This window comes from Pteropus medius, unplaced genomic scaffold (assembly GCF_902729225.1).
Source record: "Pteropus medius unplaced genomic scaffold, Ma_sr-lr_union100, whole genome shotgun sequence".
NCBI lineage: Eukaryota > Metazoa > Chordata > Mammalia > Chiroptera > Pteropodidae > Pteropus > Pteropus medius.
This window is the reverse complement of record NW_024346667.1, coordinates 16,669,630-16,692,294: the sequence shown is the minus strand read 5'-3', so window position 1 is coordinate 16,692,294 and position 22,665 is coordinate 16,669,630. Positions and strand designations below refer to the sequence as shown.

General features: G+C 36.2%; 1 protein-coding gene across 1 annotated transcript; it reads right to left on the bottom strand.

Moving 5' to 3' along the window:
- Nucleotides 1-425: 425 nt before the first annotated feature.
- Nucleotides 426-21,945, bottom strand: HPF1 (histone PARylation factor 1). Its single transcript, XM_039876127.1, has 8 exons — nt 21,805-21,945; nt 18,337-18,496; nt 16,269-16,458; nt 14,988-15,086; nt 8,537-8,687; nt 4,559-4,646; nt 2,495-2,667; nt 426-661 (listed from the first exon to the last, which is right to left on the bottom strand). Exons 1-8 carry the CDS (start codon nt 21,850-21,852, stop codon nt 530-532), a joined length of 1,041 nt encoding a protein of 346 aa, XP_039732061.1. The 5' UTR covers nt 21,853-21,945; the 3' UTR covers nt 426-529.
- Nucleotides 21,946-22,665: the final 720 nt, after the last annotated feature.

Here is a 22,665-nt window from a genome sequence, read left to right as displayed (position 1 = left end):
CTGAGTCAAAGGAGAATTGTTTTAAAGAATATTCCTAATGGGATAACTGGACTAGTTGTGGGGAGAATACCAATGAGTCACCTGGAGATATTGTTAAAATTAAGTTTTGTTAGGTCCGGGGTCAGACACTTTGGGAAAGTGCTGGGTACAGTGTCATGACTTGCCTTCCCCATCTCCCATAAAACCAGTCCTTAAAACTACAGCTGTTATTAATTCAGATTCTTAGTTGCCCATCTTAAATACTGAACCATGACTCCTTGGGAGGAGAGGACAGTCTAGTTATCCACAGGCATTAGGCAGTGGCTTCCTGTGACCTATTAGAAGATGACTTTGTTTTGAATGTGTTTAGGGCCTTACTATTTAGATGATTTGACTGCCATTTATTTGCACATGAAAAAGAAAACCAGTCCAGAAGAGAGAAAAGGTTTAGTAAATGTTTCCATCAATTTATTTTCTGTATTCCTTTAAAAACAAATCCCAAGTTTAATACTAATGCTTTAAAATACTGTATACCAAAGCCAACTCTCACTCATGCTGCAAGTTGGTCTATGTCCTCTTTACTTCTGTTTGCCAGATGATCTTCAATAATTTCTGCGAAGAGATTCCTCTTCAACAGATTATATGCAAGAGGTAAAAGCTGGCCAGCAACTTTATGAAAATACTGAAAAATAAAAATAAATATTAAGCAGAGAATACAGCAGATGCTCTAGTAACAGAAAATAAATTGAAAAAGCACTTGTTTAAGAAAGCATACTCCCCAAATCATTTTAGCTGCTTTCTCAATTGATTAGGACAGTGAATTTTGAGACACCTGGCTTTCTGTCCAAGGGGTAATCTTGTAGCTCTAAAAAACGGTATATCGTAAAGAAAATTCAGAAAAAAAAACAAAGTTATGCTTCCCTATATCCTTAGGTAAGGGTTAGCAATGTGTTTTTTTTTGTTTGTTTTGCTCCTAATGCTCAAATGCTTCTTCAATATATCCCCACCAGTTTTTAATCATTTTCCTTTGTTGATAATGGGAGCTTTTAAATCACTTCTCTTTATCTTCAAATTCCTCCTCTCTCCCTCCCACCATCTTGTAACCCCTTCATCCTTCAGTCACTGCCTTAGGTTTATCAAGTGACTTAGACTACTGCTCTTGCATATATAGTAGAAGAAAAACTGGCAACGCTTTTGTTGATAAACATTTATTAGCACTTACTATGTGCTAAATACTGTGCTAATAAACCTTTTCATATATTCTTATTTAATTCTCAACAATCCCATTTCCTATTAAGCTGGTTCATATTTTCTGGCAGGCAAAGCAATATTCTGGCTGGCCAAGGACTGTCATTCGGGCTGTTAAACATTTTGATTATTCTGATAACCATATATGAGAGAGGCAATAATGTGGTTTAGAGCAGAGTTCTCAGATTAGACTGCCCTAACCAGTGACATCAGCCCGACCTGGTTATCTTGTCAGAATGTAAATTCTCAGGACCCACCCAAGAACTCAGTCAAACTTGCAGGGGTGCACCAATCTGTGTTTGAACAGCCCTGCAGATGATTCTGATGCAGCTAAAGTTAGCTGCTGGTTTAGTCTTGCTTCTCAGAGTGTGGTCTGTAGAGTAGCAGCATTACCACCACCTGGGAACATGTCAGAACTGCAGCATCTCAGGCCTCACTTCAGATCCACTAAAACAGTTTTCATTTTAACAATATCTCAAGTGATTCCTATGTACTTTACAGTTTGGGAATTCCTGATTTAGACACTGACTCTAGAATCAGACTGCCTATATGAGCCTGAGTAAGATGGTTTACCTCTCTGTGCTTTGTAGGTGACGTCGTAGGTTAAATAAGAATTAAATGGTCTCTGTGCATGTGTTCAGACGTTTTATAAGTAAGGAGACATACACAGGTGTTGGGAAAATTGCCCAATCATACACAGCTTTTTAGTGTATGATTTAAAACCAGTTTAACCCAAGAAACACACCTTATTGCTTCTTTGACCTTGAGGCAAGTGCAGTTGAATAAGTACTGACTTAACTGTTAAGCAGGTTTTCCCTATTTAATGAGCAAATAGTTAATGATACAGTAGCATCTCGTATTTTAAATAAAGTCAATTTTAAAATAGTATTTACTCTTCATCTAGGAATAAACACAGGCAGAAATACTCCCCCCCCCGCCCCCCAATAATAGAAAATGAAATGGAGCCCTAGGAATAGTGTGCGGACATACTCATACACATGTATATCCCAATAATATGTCTAACAAGTAAAACCACTTTAAGGTAAACCTGAAGGCAAATAATCTTGGTTATTCTCCTTTGCCAGAATACAAGATGAATGTCAAATAAATATTTATAGAACATCTGCTTAAAAATCACTTCAAAGAGTTCCTTTTAAAATATATCTCCTATCCTAGATATGTTAGAACTTGCAGATATAATGTGTGTGCATGAGTATGTGGGAGTGGGGGACAGGAGGGAGGGTTTGGTGGTGATTTCTTTACTTACGTGTGAACCATAACAGAAGAGGTCCATTCCCAACTCAAGCCCCATGCCATAATCACATTCATCATTAGCAAACTGTACAAAAGTTATCATTTCCTGAATGGGAGCGAAAGATTTTAGTCTCTCCTCATCACTTGGTGCCTCAACAATTGTCTTGCAAATTCTCTTGAGGTTGGCTAAAAGGAATCAATGATATTAAAAGATTATAACCATCTTCAAGGTAAAAAGACCATACGCTGGTTTTTATCTTCATAGAACTCTTCATACAGCTGATGTAACCATGGCTGGCACTGTAATTTAGAACAGCAGTTTTCCAATTTTTCTACTTAAGCTTCAAGCATAACAATGGCTTAACAAAGTGATTTCTTGCATTGGCAAAGTGTGACTATTTCACAATGGATCTAGTTGGAATCTTGATTTTATTAATTTTCAACAATGTTCAGTAGGGTAGTCCAGGGACTAGCAAACAATGGCCAAATCTGGCCCACCCGATTTTTTAACTTCCCTTAAGCTAAGATTTTCTCCAGTTTTAAATAGTTGGAAAAAAAAGAATATAGCAGCAGACCACATGTAGCCCACTCCTGGGCTAGTCTACATTAGGAGTTGGATTTTTTAAAAAAATCCAAATAGACAAAATTCACTCTTTTTTACCCTGTTCTACATTATTAAGATTCATATATATAGTATAAGGACTATCAAGGGGTGGTAAAGACATACTAGGGCTTTTAACTTTGGAATATGAATATCGTGATTTGCTGAAGAATGTCACGTATTAACAAACCACCTGTCAATTATACCTCCAGCAAACAACACTGGCAGGAGCAGGATGATGTTAGGTCCTTAACTTTGTCTTGCTACCACTACTCACTCAAAAGTAATTAAGCCAGAGAAGGATCTAATATGCAGAACGTTAGAAAAAGCAAAGATAAAAATGATCTTGGACATAAAACCCTAGAACCACAACCAGGACGGGATAACAGGGTTTATTCCAAAGCACAATTTAATACCCACCATCCCTGAAGTTTGAGAGACTAACAAGTATACTCAGCCTTTCTCAAACAAGAGTTATTCTGCTTGTTAAAGGTTCGAATGGACTGGTATGCAGAAGAGGAGTATAAGCAGAAGACTGAACAGAAAGCAGCTAGAGCCTACCCACTTTTCCCATGAGAATGATTACCTCTGGCTTCAGGGAGGAGATGTGGGGCAGTGGGACAGATCAGCCTGTCTAACAAATAGAATGTGGGCTACATATGTAATCAGCCGAGGCTGGTTGATTATGTTTTAAAAAATGGATGGCCAAATATTATATATGCTGGGCAGAAATACTTGGTTATTCCTTGAGGAAGTGCTAATTTTGACTTCTAAGTTTTATCCTCCCTGGAACAGGATGGTAAATAAGGGAATGCCAACGGGGATAGTCAAAGGAAGAGGGAATAAAGGGGTGGGGAAAGAGTTGAGAAGTAATTTTATTCTTTTCTCACCACAGCAGTAATTAGATTTTGTGTACGAATAGTCCGTTTTCAAAGTGTTTTTATACTTAGATGAAATAGTTCAGGATCTTGGGCTTCTGAATGCTAAGCAGTCTTGTATACACACGAAAAAATTTTCACAAAGGAATATACAAAAACATACTATTTCAATAATTACTATTTTGTATGTTGCCTAATGTCAAAGGTTCTGAAATAGTTTAGAAAAAGTAACCTAGGTTAAAATTCCTTAAGCTTTTATAAATACCATATTTTAAGCACTATAAAGCAAGCACTGCACTAAGCACCTTACATAATCTTACACCCCAAACACTTCTATAAATAGTATTCACCATTATTAACCATTTTACAGATAAAAAAAGACAAGGTTTAGTGAGGTTAAATAATTTGCATAAGGTTACAATAGCTACAAACCCAGTTTTAATTCAGGCCTGACTGACCCTAAAACCTTTATCACTAGGTCTGGTGACTCTCACAAAAGGCATATGTATATACCTAATTTTCAATATAAGAAAAACCTTCCTTCAGATATATAAGCACATAGTCACATATGCATGTGTTTGCATAAGAAATATATTACCGTCTGTTTCAGGGAGCTCTCTGTACCCAACATCATTTTTATCTACTGGAACAACCAAGCCTGCACCATGAAAGGTCTTTGTCACAACCTAAAGAAAAACGTAAAATTTTATCATGGTAAACAGACAAAACAAAAGCAACATACACAGCCTCAACATTTCTGCCATTTTAGTAAATTTGTACACCAGGGAAAAATTTAATGTTTCTATCCTTTAAAATTACCTAAAAGTCAAGCACTTTAAGTAATTCTAAAACTGAAATAATTGGCTTTTACTGTGTCAGTCATTTAGAGGTCTGCATCCTGATTTGTGAAGGAAGAACACCAATGCACCATATTACAGGAGGCAAGCCAGAATATCAGTTTCCTCTAAAGTCAAAGTATTTTTATTATTTTTTTTTATGTAGAAAGAGGAAGGAACTGGGCCTAAAAGAAGATAGAAGGACTAGCAGGAAGATGTGGTAGAACATAAGGACATAATTCCTCTCATCCATCTTGCCAAAGTCAGGCCCACTATTTTTACCTGGAAAATGCAGGCTTGTGTGCAAACTTGCCAAGAGCAGGGCAGTGTATAGTTTTGTAGTGCTCTTTATGGAGGCAAATGACATAACTAGTGACTTTTATCAAGTGATAATCTTCAAAGACAACAGACATAATCACAACCATTGTCATAACCCTTCCAGTCTATATTCTTTTTCACACTAGTGATGTTGTTCTTAGGCCTTTCCTTAACATCTGCTTCAAATATTCCACTTCCTCCAGTGAATATTCCTGAGGAACCAACCCCCAAAATAAACTATTAAAGTCCTCTCCACCCAAGTCTTTGTATCTTATTTTATTATTATGTTCTCAGTATCTTGCTTTCACTACCTTTATTAAGCTACCAGAAGAGACAGATTATTCATCAAAAGACATTCATAGACAACTGCTCATCATTTGGGAAAAAACGAAGTTATATTTAGATTCTCTTTATGCCAACTTGCAGTTGGATTTCAGGATTAAATGTAAAAATAAATCCATAAAACTACTAGTAGAAAAGAAAGGCACATTTTAAAAATAATTTTGGATTAGAGAAAGAAAAGCCTTATAGATTTAACTACATAAAACCTATCAAGAACAAAATTAAGAAAAATTGATAAAAATATCTGCAATATGTATAAACAATAAAATTAATAAAGATGTCATTAAACTATAAGAGAATCTTAAAATAGTAACATCCAAAGTAAAACAGGTTAAAAAAAAAAAAAAAAGGACTAATTCTAACCCTGATAGAAAAATGGGCAAAGTTCAGATAGTTCACAAAAGAAAAATGACTAACAGATAAGTGAAAAATATTTGATGTCTTTTATAATCAAAGAATTAACACTAATTAAAGCTAATTAAAAGAGGACTGATAATACCCAGTACTGGCAATGAAATGGAGAAAACAGGCACTCACACTGCTGGTAGAACTATAATTCATATAGGGCAGTTTTGCAAACAAACTCCCCAAAATTAAAAACAAACAAACATGCACACACAAGTACAATCACATTAAACCACTTCAGACCTGGCAATACTATGTCCAGGAATTTCTTCTAATATTTAGATAAGTGTGCAAATAAAGGTTTAAAAGAATATTTATGGCAGGGTTGTCTGAAAAATTTTAACCTAAGCACAATGCTCTGCTGCCACTCAAAATTATGAGATCTTAAATGTAGCAATATCAAACGATAATCATAATATACTTAAGTATAAAAAAGGTCATAAAACAGTATTAGTAATGAAAGAAAGGACTGATGTATATACTGACATATTTTCCCCCACTTCAGCTGACACACAACAAAAACCAGGGTATGTATTTTCATATTTTTCAGATTGTCTATAAAGAGGTATCAGTTATTAGCAAAGCATAAGAATTCTAATTTTATTATGAAGAATTACAAATTTAGGAAGACCGTGTACAAGGATGGTGATATTCTAAGGCATTAGAATCAAAGGTGGATGAAATGATATACCCTCACTTTACAATATCATTAAATCAAAGTTCACTTTTAATAATGAAATATAGGTATAAAAAAAGTCAAGTGGAATATAGCCACTTACTAAGAAGAGGTGGAAAGAATGCTAAATAAGGAAGATGTGAATTTAGGTCTCAGATCTGTCTCACTTAAGGACTTTGTACAAGGAACAAAGGCTCTAAACCTCAACTGACTTATCTTTAAATCAGGATGATAATTCCTACTTTGCAGATTTGTTTTAAGGGTCAAATGAGGTAACACATAAGGGCTTTGCATTCCAAAGCACTGTAAGTAAAGTATCAGTATAAAAACATTGATTTCTAGTGTATTAAATAGTGCTCTATTATACTAGAATGAATATTAATTTTATACATAAAGACAAAGTCACTCACATACACGAGAACTAAATTTTTCATGACTAAAAAAATATAGATCTCACAATAACAAAGAACAAACATACATAGAAAAGGATCTGAAAGCATAATCACCAATGTTTTGTCTTTGGGAGGATAAAATCATGGGTGTCTTATAAGTTCTTTTTTGCTTTGTATTTGTTTTTACTAGCAGATTCTATAAAAAGACTACTAAAACAAAACAAAACTCACAGGGGATGGGGCCAGGAGAAATATTCCTATGAAGTTTAAACCCCAATCACAGCTTATTTATAGGTACAGGGGAGAATTAAGGAAATTTCATCTGAAATAAATGATAGCTGATGGTAAAAACAATAAAACGGCTCTGGTGAAAGAATTTGCTAACAGCTAGCTATTCTGCACATAGAAGCTCAGTCTTTAAGACACATAAGGGAGTGTAAAATGGTACCCTTCCTATTCATAGAAGAGGCTCCTTATGAAAACTAAAAAAGTAAAATGGCAACATAAATTCTTAAAGTAATTTTAAAATGCCCTATTGCAATGAGTTTCATTCGAATGTACAATTTTACAAACTATTTCTGGTCTTTAGGACTAAAGAAAGAGAACAGCTAACACTGCAATTTAGTGACTATAACTTATCAGAACATCACCCTGCAGTTGAGTCAATATCAGAAAAGGAACTAAAGTAGGATTTTCAATAACTAGGTATGCTTAAGTACTTAGTCACCAGTACTAGTTTATTCAAGAATAACTAGTACTTCATTTGGCCTAGAACGTTCAGATCAATCAGCCACAGGAGGCAATGGTGAGAGGCTAGAAGAGGTGGCTACTCTCATTCCACAGTGGCAAACTTCCTTCCTCCCCAAAGGTTTTAAGAACAAACTCCTGCAGAATTCTCATTTACCCCAAAGCAGAATTCTAGCTTGTCTGTTAATTTACTCTGAAATTTATAAATGAAAAACCAAAAGGTTCCAAAACCCAAAAGTATTGGCTGTTTATAAAACACTCCATACAGTCCAGGCATTAGGAGAGATGTAAAAGGAATGCTGATGGGATCAACAAGGAAAACAAGAGGACTGCTTAGACCCACTTACTGGAGGAAATTAGCAACTCAATACACAATCTCTCAAAAGAGAACCACCTTTGAGGCCCTTAACTAAAGCACTCTACAGTGTATTTTTATAAAACTCCCCCTCCCTAAAAATACCTTGCACTAAATCAACAGATCTCAGCCATTAAAAAAAGAAATTTAAGTAAACATTACATACAAAGCTGCTTTCACTCAGTTCTGTAAAATAACTGGTAAAACAAGATTAAAAGAGTCGGAAAGACTGGCATGAGTTATGCAACCACAGCAGTGATATGTCACATGACTCGGCCTAACAACCTACAAAGCCACTCAAGCCCTGCTCCAGTGTCATCCTTCTGGCAATCCAGGTACTGGACAGCCCTGTAGGGAGCCCCTGAGGGTGGCGTTTAGCTCTCCTTGGGATGGGGCAGGAGATGAGAAGGATAAGTGCCGGCGGCGAGGGGGGGGGCGGGGGGAAGGAGTCAAGAGGAAAAAACCCTATTAAATAGCAAAATAGTGACTAAGATTTAAATCATACTTTCTTATCTCTCCGTTTCATCTTCATGGTTCTCTGCTCCAGTGAATACCCCAGTTCTCTGGCTGCTTCTGTGAGTTTTTCATCTATGTTTTTCAAGAGACTAGTTTTCTTTTTATCTGTTACTTCTTTAAGTTTTTTCCCCAAAAATAATCTGAAAAAGAAGTAAAAACACTCGTTATATTACAGGCCACTGTACTTAGTACACAGACCTTGGGAAGTCAAGGGAGCTAAGTTAAAAAATATCAAATTCCATACAAGAAAAAGACTATAGAATAATTATAAGTTTTCTCATAATCCCTAACAGATTTCTTCAAACAAGGGAAAGGTAATATTAATAAAAAGCTTTCAGCCACAGAACAGCAAACGTGAGTCAAATTTGTATTATATCTTAATGCCTACAATAAAGACATAAAGGATATTTTAAAAGCTGAGATTAAGCCAAGTTTTAAATTCATTAAATGAGATTAAGATATGGCACACTGCTTTCGAGAAGCCTGGCATAAGAGAAAAAAACAGTATGTAGACACAGAAAGGATGTTTTATTTTTAAAGAGCCAAGATACACTGTTACAATACTTAAGATCAGCTGCTCTTTTAAAATATTACCTTCTGAAGGGGAATAAGAAGTTCTAAGTTCCAGTTATAAAACAAATAAGTCATGGGGATGTCATGTACAGCATAGGGAATAGAAAAAAAATGTTACCTTCACATTTGTCTTAAGATGAATTTGGAAAATGTAAAAGGAAATCAAAACTACAATTTATACAAAAGCACAATCCAAAACTATTTTTAAAAGTATGCAAATAGTACAACATACCAATGCCAGTTACACAAATAATTTTATGTTTTTACCATAAGCAGGTTAAAATTTTCACCAGCAGAGCAAATCATGAATAAAATGAAGAGCTGGAAGAAGCATCAGTGAGGATACAGCCAACCCCTTTCCTCTGTAGCCACTGCAAGACTCCCGGGAGGAAATACACTTTTATTCACTACTAACATTTGACAATTTGCTTTGGGCTGGGCACTGTAAACAGCTTAGAACATTTATAGTGTTCTTATCCCCATTTTATATATCAGGAAACTGAGGCAGAGAGAATAATCAGTTTACCCAAGTTCACAGAGCTAGTAAGGGTAGATTAAAGTGCTAGAGAAACCAAGGTCACCAAATCATTGTTTTCTGATTACAGCACACATAACTTACACTAAATGTTACCTTCAGTCATATACAATTGTGTACCAAGAAAATATATGAATCATAAAAAGCAAACTGATGGCATTGATGATTAATCAATCTTTATAGTCCTCAACCTCTCTGGCATGGCATACAGGCCTTCAAATATTCTGCCACTTGTTTTCATACTTTCATGCATATACTGCTCCCCTGCCTAGAACACCCTTCTTCCCATTCTTTCCAATAAGTACTTATGCATTCATCATGGCCTAGGTAAAGTGTCTCTCTGAAGATTTTCACCACTATTTAAGGCACCTAATAGCTGTCTTCTACAAGTATCATTATGATTGTCTTGGTACCAGTGTATTAAGCTTTTGTCTCTCAGCTTCAAACTTACTCTCTGATTTGCTTTCTGATGATTAAAGTTACAAACTGAAATAATAACCATGAACATTCTGTACTTTTACATTACCATCCATTGGGATACCTTGAACTTTGAATGACTCCTGCAATGGTCATTTGGAATATATTGGTTCACTAAGTTATGCAGCTCTTCCAAATACTAAAACTTTTCATTGTACCATATTCACGCCAATATTTCACAATATGAAAAAAATCACTTTCATTAATATTACCACCAGTCTCATTAGAAAAGTCTTTAGGTAGTGAGAGCTATCAAGCTCACAATGGTGGTTACGTTTCCCCAATTCTAATTTTTGTTTTCGAACCCTCGAATTTTAATCACTGGCAACAAATACAGTCAATTGTTTTCTTTGATTCATTTGAGAAAATGTCTGCCAAATACTCATGTCTGAATAACTGGAGTTTGTCAATCACTCAAGAGTGAAAAAAAGTTCACCTCACCACTCTTATCACTCAAGAGCTTTTTCCTTGAGACGAACCAATACTTGAGTGTGCAGAAGTGCCTTCCGTGCCCATTCCATTTCATCACACAGCATGTTAAAAAGATCACTGACATTCTTAAATGACACTTGCATTATTTTACCACCATGAATAATACAATGACTGCTAATTTGGTGCCACTGCCTTGATTCCTGTCAAGGTACCAACAGTATTACCCACCACTTGTTACCTTTCAGCCAGTGGGGCAAAAATGACATAGTTTCATGAATAGTTTTGACCTCACGGGCCTCCTAAAAACGGTGTCAGAGACTCATAAGGGTCCACACACCATTCTTTGATTAATTGCTGTTTAGTTAATGGTTTTAAATCTGACTGTATTTCAGAACCTCCCGGGAAAAAATAAAAATTAAATTTTAAAAAACCTCCTGGGTTACTAGTTAAAAGTACTTTACCTTGAGCTAGTATTTGAAAAATCATTGCCTATGGCAATAATTCCACAGTTCTCAGTACAGTGAAGTAGAGTGGCAGAGAAAGTTGTGGCAGCAGGCAAGAGAAAAAAATTATTTAATAGGTTCACTCGAGATCTAATATATTGAATAAAACAAAAAACATTTATTCCTTTAATAAGTACCAAATCTGCTTAAATAATTTTGGGGCCCTGCACAAAGTAAGCATTCATTAAATGTAGGGTAAATGGATTTTAAAAATTTAAGTATCAAAATTAGAGAAGTATAATTTTGTGTTACATTCAGACATACCTGGAATGTGTATTTTTAAAAAATATTCCCAAGTCCTGTTTTAGATGTATTAAAAGTGAAATCTCTAGAGGTAGGACCTATAGAGTTCATGATCAAGTACTTTAAACCATTAACCCAAGAGGTTCTGATATGAAGTCACATTTAAAACCATTAACTAAATAGCAGTTAGCAAAAACAGTCTGTAGATTGACCATTGGCAGTCCCTGAGATCTTTTTAGGAGGTCCATGAGGTTAAAAGTATTGCTAAAGTTATTTGAATAAAAATAAAAAAGAACAGAACAGGGAAAAATTCGCTAATTTTGTTGTCTAAAGATAAAACTAGGTAATCTAGATTTTTTTTCTATGTGTATTAGACAATATGAAAATGGAATCATTCTATACTATTCTATCATTTGCCCTCTTCCTATATCAAATATCTTTCCAAATCAACAAATCAGTATCCTGGCATTATAGTGTATGGACATTCTATTATTTATTTAAGTTTTCTTATTGCTGGATATGTTGTTTCCAATTTTTCATTTTTACCAATCTGTAGTAGACACACATATTTGTGTAAAATATCTTTAGATAAATAGCTGGAAATGGAACTGCTGACTTAAGGGTAAAAATGTTCACTTAGCACAGTACCTAACAATGTTAATTATCTGTCATGAAATTTTGTAATAAGGTTGTTTAAATATTTTTCAAACTGCTCTCTATAGAGGTTGTATCAATTAACAGATCAGTAAAGTTTTTTATACCCTAACCTAATTGGGTATTACCATTCTTTAATCTTTAATAATCTTTATTGGCTGAATTTATATTTCTTTGACTACTATTCAGCCTTGCACAAAGCAAACTAGTAGTTTCCCTAGGCATAAAAATAATTAGTTTATAACAAATGGTCTGCCTTAAAAGACCTTACTCAGGCTGACATAGAAATAAACTAAATTAAGTATTCTGAGCAGCTTTTTAAGTAAAGAAAAGTCTCGAAAAACTAAAATAGTTGTCATACTTGAAAAGTATTATAATCTTTTCACCTCTACGTTTGAGAAAAATTATTGGAGGTAGAAAACATCTGAGTGAAATAGGTACTCAAGTACTTACTTGCTGGTCTTCACCTAAATTATAAATTTATCATCAATTTTTTCTTTTTCTTTTTCTTTTCTGTGTTCTCTAATAAACTTAAAAAAATACCAGAACAATCTTGGATTATTTTAGATAACCACTAAAACTTTCTTTTTAAACAAGATTTTTAATAAGACTAATGAAAAATTAGGTGTTTTTGCATGCCAAAGTATTTGTAGAATGAAGAAATTTATGGAACATCTACTATGGGGCAGATATTGTACATGAGAAAGCCTCTGCCCTCATGGAACTTACATGTTAGTACAAGAGACAGACAATAAGCAAGTAAAGAACTACAGTTTCTAATAAAGATGGCACCAATTTCAACAGAACAACGAATCTGAAGGGCTTAAAAGAACTATATCAATTATAAGTTCTATATAGATTATAAGAGATACTCTAAGGGCTATTTAACAGAGACAAGCAACATTTTAGAAAACTCAGAGCCATCAGAAGAGAAAAAGCCTGTTTTGGATATCTATAACGATCTGCCCTGTAAATACACCAGTATGTACGTAGCAGTCTAAGGAATACCCTAGGTTGACTTAGTTTGAATTGTTAATGCAAATTTGCAACAATTAAATCACAGGAAATAAAAGTCTTTTTAAAAGTAGGGTATTTAAAAGAAGAGGTCCCACAAAACATGATCTACTTATTGTATTTAAAATGATAAAGAATGCTTTTTTCATTTTATTAAACTGCATAGCTGCTGACAAATGGCTTCCAATTATGTGTGGCTAGTACACTGTAGACAGGCTCACTCAGCTCCATTCCATGCCCCTTCCACATGAGACTGATGCATTTCCCATAGTATTTTTCTGCTCAGACTCCACATGGGACCTAGCTTCTCTCAAGGAGATGCAACTTTGTGTGTGTGTGTGCGTGTGTTCTAGCATTATTGTTATATAGACCAGTGATTTTTTAAAGTAAATTAATTTATTTAAATTAGTTTCAAGTATACAGTACATTGTTTAGACATTTATTGTTCACAAAACGAATCCCCCAATTACTCCCTCCCTCCCTTGGCCCTCCACTTAGTCATCATATTAATGTTAACTGCATTCCCCCTGCCATGCTCCCCATCCTTGCACCCAACTGTCAACTACTAATTTGTACTTCTTTAATCCTTCACCCCATTCTCCCAGCGCCCCTCAACCCCCTCTCCTCTGTCTGTCACCAAATTGTCCACTATATTTGTGAGTCTGTTTTTGATTGGTTTGTTCTTTTTGTTCCTTAGATTCCACATATAAGTGAAATCATATGGTATTTACCTTTCTCTGTCTGACTTATTTTACTCAGCATAATAACCTCTAGGTCCATCCATGTCGTTGCAAATGGTGGGATTTCATTTCTTTTTAATGGCTGAGTAATATTCCATTGTATATATGAACCATAATTTCTTTATCCAATCATCTGTTGTTGGGCATTTAGGTTGCTTCCATATCTTGGCTATTGTAAATTGTGCTGCCGTGAATATTGGAGTGCATAGATCTTTATGAATTACTGTTTTAGTTTTCTTTGGATAAATATCCAGAAGTGCAATTGCTGGGTCAAAAGGCATATCCATTTTTAATTTTTTGAGAAACCTCCATACTGTTTTCCATAGCAGCTGTACCAATTTGCAATCCCACCAACTATGTATGAGTGTTCCCTTTTCTCCGCATCCTCGCCAACACTTGCTGTTTTTTGATTTATTGATGATAGCCATTCTGACAGGTGTGAGGTGATATCTCATTGTGGTTTTAATTTGCATTTCTCTGATAATTAGCGACCTTCAGCATCTTTTCGTATGTCTGTTAGTCATCTGTATTTCCTCTTTGGAGAAGTATCTGTTCAGGTCTTTTGCAGGTGCAACTTTGAAAGGTAGAAGAGATACCAAGTGGAAGCTGTGCTTCTGCTGTGTCCACCAGTGAGCACAGTCGTTGAGGCATCTGACTGTTGTGTAGAAGCTGCAGCCGAGATCTCAGCACCTGGTCCTTAGTTTCATGGGGGTGGAGAGAAAGAAGGCAGGGCATCCATTTTACTGGCACAAGTTACATCAAAGACAATGTGGTCCTGAAGCCACGCGTTGTGGCGGCAGTTCTCGATTTTCCAGTTTCCTGATGGTGGCAGAGACATAAACTCCATTGGTGAGCCAGTTCTGCCACACAACTGTCATTTCTGGAGGCTCGGGCTGCTCCATTAGCCCTTCCAAGGATGTTATCAGCACCTGCTTTACTGTATTAAATCTTTGTTTGAATTATATACAGTGGGTTCTTACAATGAATTCTTAATGATGGCGTTTAAAATAAGATGTCTAAAAAAATCTTTTGATTTTGTCATGGGATAACTGAGGTCAAGATTAAGTAATATTTTCATTAAATAAAATACATATATAACAGGTATATTTTTTTGATGAACAGTAAAGAAGTATGGCTAAGACTCTGCAAAAGTCAGAAATGATTTCTAGAAATCTAAAATTTTTAGGTTACCTTAATTTCTCTTATAGCACAAAAATTATAAACAAATATTATAACTAGAAAAGGGATTGAAATAAAATATTTTCTTACCTGACTGCAGCAAACACATTATCTCCATTTTGAACAATTATACAGTTTTTATTTGCTTCATTTGTACCAACATACACAGGAAGTTCATCAGGAGAATCCCTGTTTAAGTAAAAGATATTAAAATTTTAGCTGCCCATAATTTATATTATCAGGCAAGTAGAATTTTAGGTCTATAGACAACAATTTGTATCCACATTTTTTAAAATTGGAATTAGCCAGGTTTAGCTCTAAATTTCTTAGAAATATCTATGACAAATCCTATTTATATAACAAAACCTAAAATTAAGATTCTTAGGACCTAGTTCCTTTTATACCTAAATACAAAGGGGAATAGGCCTATCAAAAGAAGTAGAGATGATTATATGCCATCTTCTCAACCCCAGTTTTATAGTCTGTGAAAAAAATTTAAAAATTGGAAAAACAGAATCAGGACTGACCAGAATATAAAACATTAGAGATAAAAGGATCTGATTCATATATATAAATCTTTTTTGTACAATTGAGGGAACCAATACACAGAGATGAAGTGACTCAGCCAAGGTCCTAGTAACTTAATGGTAAAGGCAGAAGCAGAATCCATGTAACTAACCCAATGCCCGGCACTATGTGCATTTTACTGTACTACAACCTCTCCCTGGGCATGCTTCCTCTACTCCCTCTAGTCTATTATCTTGCGGTTCACCTTCACTTTAAATAACAGCTTTACTGCTCCAAGTGCATGAAGTAGTTTTCCCCTCAACCTACTTCTATTTAACATTCTCAGTATCTTGCATATATCCATCTTATCCCCTTAATATTCCTATTAGGTACGTACAATTATTATCCTCATTTTTACAAGAGAAGAAACAGTCACAGAAAGTCACAGTCACTACTGACTGGAATGGGGTCACCCAGATAATAATTAGTAGAACCAGTCAGACTCCAAAGCACATTCTGAATTTCAGGTTGATTCCACACCCCCTGGAAGCAGATGGCTAATTTAAGTCACAGCAGCTACTCTAAATTATCTTTCTTGGGCTAAAAGAACTCTTTTGAACCCAAAAGAAAACAAAAACCAAAAAAGGTTTATAACCATGAAGGTAAAACCAGTGAGGTTAATTAAACCTAGGGTTCACCCATCCTTGGGTAGGTTAGAATGGCAACCACAGAACAACACGAGGCTCATGCATCACTCATAAGGGGAAAGCATGCCCTTCACCTTGGGTGTGACTAGTGAATGTCTATTTATACTCATCAGAAAGATAGTAACTATATTTTGGAGGAGAGGAAAAGCTCCTTTACCTGAAATACCCCATGTGGAATTGAGTTTTATTATCTCCAATAATAATTGTCTGGAACTCAGGAGGATCATAGTAGAATCTCCAGTGAAGATTAAAATTCAGGCTTGCTGGGTTTTTTTTCATTTTATGTTTTCCAGCAAGGATATCATAAGGACCCACTAATCGAAGTCCAAGGCTTGCGAAAAGTGAATCTGTAAATTAAATAAGTTTGCTTAGACAATAAATTTCTGGAGGCAGATAGGACATAATGGATTGTCAATTGAAAAAAAAAATAGTTTTGTTAGTAAACTATTTCTAAGCAATTGTCTTAAACAACTTTCTACAGTAAAATAAAATAAATCTTTAGTTACATGTGAATGTGAGTTATAAATACTCAAGGGGAAAAAAATCAGAGCAATGAAAATTCAGGATTTCCTCTTAAACTTACCACTGATTACATTTCAAACATTCTTGCTGTTTCTTAGTTTGGCCAAAGTAAGACTTTTGTATTTATATGGTCATATTAAAGCTGCAAACACTTACTCTGTCTTATTACTATGCAGTTGTGAGCCCATAAAATTCTTGGAGCACACCCGGATGAAGGGAGAGACTAGATAACAAATGAGTGTGCATTAAGGAAGTAAATAACTTAATTAAAAATGTATTTAATGAAAACATTTCCTTCCCCTTCTTTCTTCCTCAGCTAATTATCACTGTGGGATTCCTTTGCCTCTTTGACAATCTATTTGGCCAACACTAATACTGGATGATTCCTCCTTTCTCCATTCACAGATCACAGAGAGAGAGTGAAAAATAAAACTAGTCATGAAGTCTGTTCGAATGTACACTTTTACAACATCAGATGGGTCCTCATTGCTTCTGGAAGAAGGAATTAAGCACTCCAGGCAGGATTTGGATATGTAGGATGTGGGGATGGAGAAAGAAAGAAAATTCTTGGAAGACGTAACGACGTGAATAATAGCCAGTTTCTTTGAAAGGGGACAAATGTTCATCTTAGCTGGAGCTTAGGATACCACACACAAATTTTTAAAGTAATATAAAAACTGAAACCACCCATCTCACTAGCCACTGATACCAAGGCAAACAGTCTGGTATACAGTAATAACATTTCCCCCCCTATGAACAGTTGTAAACACATATATTTTAAAAGGAGACTATGCTGTTTTAGATTTTCTGAATATTTTTTTGTTATTAAATTTTCTTACATAATTTTAAATGCCTGCATAATATTCTATTATAGATACATATTCTAGTACTGATACACATCTACTGTTTAACTCTTCTAAACAATGCTTCAGTAAACAGCTTTGTTAATACTTGTACACAGCCAAGAATATTTTTAGAGAAGTTGCTACACAGTTTAAGTATTATGATATACAGCCAAAATTCAGAGTTCTCTACCAATATACATCTCCATCAATAGGATACAAGAGTGCTTCTCTCCACCAATCTCATGCTGAAATATTTAAATAATACAAAATGGTAACAGTGAAAACTCCATCTCAACCATAATCAGTTTTTTGTGTATCGTTTCAGAAATAGTATACACACACAGAAAGTATATAGGGATGTGTGTGTACCCCCTCCTTTTTTATAATACTAATGGTAACATACCCTAACACTTTTCCACTTAAAATCTTTCCTGCACGATACCTTATCATTGCCTAAAAAATCTAACTCATTCATTTAAAATTATGAATATTCATGGCATAGATGCAATATTGATGGGCATTTAAGCCATTCATTTTCCATTTTTTGTTTCAATAAATATCATTGAACATAATCTTTGGTTCACCTATTCTATAAGACAAGTTCCTAGATATAGAACTGCTCTCATTAAAAACTACTGCTATATATCAAAGTACTTGTTTTCCTTCAAAATCCTCATCAAAGCATGTCTTGAAATTATTTAAGAGGCGATAGTGACGTATTATTATAGCATTATTTTATATTTCTCTTATTAGAAACATGTTTGAAAGGTTCCTTTTCTATGAAATGTTAGCTCTTTGGTCCAGTTTCCTACTGTCTTTTCCATTGGTAGAAACGGGAATGATTCTGAAGGAACTCACCAGCTGGCTTTTCAGGATCAAGTTCTTCACAGAATTTCCAGAAGTGATAGAAATCTTCAGGCAGAGAAAGCTTATAATGATTTTCCACTTCTTTTCGAAGGTCACTGGAGACATCAGCTTCACAGGATTTACTCTTCTTCACGTCAACTGTTTTTTCACACTGTAAATTGGCATACAGACTATTGTTTCTTCAAAAGTCATTTCAATAACTTTCCTTGCATAACAATATTGCTCATTTTTATTCACCCAACTCTATGAGATACATGTGTTTTCTTTAAAACTTTAAATGGTATTTCTGAGTAAAATATGGGGGCAAAGAAAAAAGAACAGTTTATAAATATATAGTGGTCAAGAGGGACCCACACAGCAAGTCTTCAAATATATTTCTCTAAGATAATGAAAACACAGAAAACAACAACAACAACAAAGGAAAAGGTAAAGAGCAGGAAAGAGGAATAAAGAAAAGGCAGGTTTTGCTTTCTTGTGGTAAACAAGATGTCATTATGCCTTTTAAGATTCAGTAATCACACCAGATGCAAACTATCAGAAATAACTGGATACAAGGAGAGTCACTAGTTACAATTATTTCATGTAAGGCCCTTTAATGCCAGGACTAGGTTGTAAAACTTATCTCCAACATCTCTGCAATATAGGTTCATTACATAAGTATGCCAGGTTTTATAATGTATATTAGATATTTGATAAATTTCTATAAAGATAAATGCTTAGTTGGAGGTTACTTAACCTTTAGTTTAAGTAGCAATCTGTTTGTTTCTAGAAACCTAGATCCTTTCTTTTGGATTAAGTTCCTCCTTCCTTCCTTATTCTTCCTTTCTATCTACATCAGTTCTTCTCAACTAGGACCGATTTTGCCCCCAGGAGAATATGTTTAGTAATGTCTAGAGAGCTTTTTGGTTGTCACAAATTTGGAGGGTGGGTGTTAATGGCATTTAGTGAGGAAGAGGCTAGGGTCGCTGGTAAATATCCCACAAAGCACAGGATAAGCCCCCTAAACAAACACTTATCTGGCCCAAAATGTCCATTGTGCTGAGGTTGAAAAATTCTAAGCCAAATGTTTCTCATATTCACATTCTTCCGTTTTCCCAGTAGGCTCAAGTTTATTGATATTATATTGGGTAGTATTGAAAGTCTACAAAATTTATGAATCAGATGACAGAAGGATATTCTTGATAGCACTGTTTCTAAGAGCAGAAGACAATAAATGAAAACGCCTACTGACAGGAGAACAGTTACAGGCCTTCAAAACAGAATTTACACTGAGTCAAAATGAAATACAGCTATACACAATACGGATCAGTCTTCATAACAGTATGTTGAATGAAGAAAAAAGTCCTTGAAGATTATATGCAGCAGATAACCTTTTTATGAAATTCATAACAACAAATATTGTTTAGGCATACACTCATAGGTGGTAAAGCTATAGAAGGCAAGGGAAAACAAAATTCAGGATGGTAGCTATATTGAATGTGGGTGATAGGAAGTTAGGCAGATAAAGTGAGGAACTGTATAGATGTAAGGTTATTGTCAGTATTTCAGTCCTAGTCTCGGGCAATAGGTTCACAGGTGTTTGTTATATTATTAATAAATAAGGTAAAAGAGGACCATGCATTGGCCAATGACAACAGTTTATTATGCCAAGGATTATGATGTGTCTGAGGTAACAAAAAAATCAATTTTAACAAAAAGGCTTTTGAAATATAGATCCAAAAATGAATGCTCTTAAGAGCAAACGATAACAGTAATAAAGATAATAGTAAAAACAATATGTAATAAAAAGTAATTATGCGTTTTCTATGTGCCAGGGCACTGTTCTAAGCACTTTCTATGGATTAATTCATTTAATCTTCACAACTACTTTATGATCTAAATACTATTATCCACATTTTACAGATGAGGAAACTGGAGTAAATTCCCCTAGAAAGTGAAAGGACAGGGGTTTATTTAAACCCAGGTGGGCTGGCTCCTGAGCACAGATTCACCACTTCATAATGCTTCACCGGCTACAAATATAGAACAGCTGGAACATACAAGTTCTGACTTATCCTCTCCTGTTTTTATAACCATTTTTGGTCAGACTTTCAAAGACTGGCTCAGACTTAAGAGGGTGGGAAGAAAAACTTCAATCTACCTTGCCGAAAGGCTGTTTTGCGTCATGAATTGACTCTGATTTCCAATTTCCAGCTCTGTCACCTTGGGCAAGTTATTTAACTTCTCTGTGTCTTATTTTCTCATCTACAAAAAGGGCTACCTATATCATAGGGTTGTTATAAGTTATTTATAAAAATACAGAGAACGGTCCTAGAACATAATATATAAATGCTGGCTATTATTGTTAGCTATAGTCTCTATAGACTCATCCTCATTTTTGATATTTTCTTTCCAACACCATCATTATGTCAAAGAGGTTCACTGTACCAAAGGGTGATTGAGATTTTTTTCAGCTCTGCCTTACATCATACACCCGTTCAGCATCTCCAAAACCCCAATAACTAGACTTCGGTGCAGTTGTTCCCTTCAGAGGCTGCACTTATACTTCACTCTTGTCTTTCTAGAAAGCATGACCCAATTAATATAATGAATTCCCAGAACCATGGCCTTCTAGCAGTTAATTAGGCCTCTAACACTTTCTCACATGATTCAGCTGTAATATGGCCAGAGTAATTTTTCTAAAACTTTACTTATCACAATGACACTTCTTTCTTAACTCTCTTTATTGCTACTGCAGTGGTTACAGAACTTCTGAAATCGTTTTAAAAGTATGAGAAAATGCACATATTGTATGTTCCCCTCCTTCATTAGTGCCTTTACGACCAGGTGCCCTTTACTTTCCCATCTCTCAGGCTCCAGCCAAGCCAAACTTTCCGCTGTGCCCAAACATCCTCTACACTTATTTCTTACCCCTTCTCTTCACTGCCTTCAAGAGCCCTTTCAAACGCGAGTAGTCCTAAAAGACTTTCTTAATAGCGCCCAGGGACTCGTTAAATCCTCCTTTAACGTTTCCACAGCACTTCCTACACATTAGTGTTACAAAAATGCCAAACCAAAAAGTGACAGTAACACGTATATTCACTTGTGCCCCGCCTCCCTAGGATAGGGGCCCCAAGAGGGGCAGGAGCGGCAGGATTCATCTTGAATCCAAAGCGCCCCGCACAGCGCCTGGCTTGTACTCGGTTTCCAATCAATATGGCTGGTTGAATGAATGAACCGTTGGTTGTCTTAATCTGCTTCCCCAGAAGGGCAGATGATGCCAGGGCGCTCCTTCTCCGGTCCAAACCCCCGCAGAGCTCTGAAAAGCAGCGGCCCTGGGCAGGGTCCTGGAGCAGCCCGCCGTTCACAGGCACACAGCAGGCGCTCAATGATTACTGGATAAATGCGATGTGCTGCGCCTTGGTGCCATGACTATGACCCAAAGTGTCCGCGGAGCCCGCAGAGCCTCTGCGGCAGTACCTGCTGCCCCTGCCCGCCAGGCCTGCGCTTCCCGCCGCCGCCAACCATTCTGCAGCAGTGGAGCCCGCGGAATCCCTCGTCCCGCCGTTGCTTCCGAGCGCCGCCGACTGCTTCCGGGTTCAAGAGCCACCAATGCGAATCCCTGCTCCGCCCTGGGAGCTCCAATTTAGGGACAAGGCTCCGCCCACACCCCGCCCCCTAACACCTGAGAGCGGCGTCCGGCCGAGGCTCCGCCCACTCCCTCTGCCCGCTGGAGGAAGGTTCATTCTCCCTCTACCTTAGCTGCTTCTCCGAGAGGACTGAGCCCCACTATCTCGAGCATCTGCTGGGGATGCTCTGGTTACATCAGAACCCCGAATTTGTTTCTGTTAAGGTGGGCCTGCATTCCCCTTAGGTGTTTACTAGGGACACTGCCCTCGCTTCAGCCTGTGTTTTCCCTTGATTTGTATTTATTTAAAAGATTAATCTTTTTCTCTCTTTTATCCTCTCCCTCCTATATTATACTATTGTTGCCTAACACTAATTCAGTTATCTCTAGAAGCAAGTGAATTTCTCTCATTCTTTCTCTCTGCTGCCCTCTTGTTACAATTTGGACTGTTTGTTCTCTACAGCCAGCTATGCAAAGTGTAGCCCCTGAACCAGCAGCATCAGCACCGTGTGGAGAGCTTGTTAAAAATTCCGACTCTCAGGCCCTACCCAGATTTACTGAATCAGAATGAGCTTTAAAAAATCCCAGGTGGTTCCTATGCACGACAAAGTTTGAGAGGCACTGCATTCAACTGTCTTGGGGTCTCCCTCACTGCCATCTTGGAAATGTCCTCCTAACCTTCATTCCTGATATGGAGTCTCTATTTCCTGACT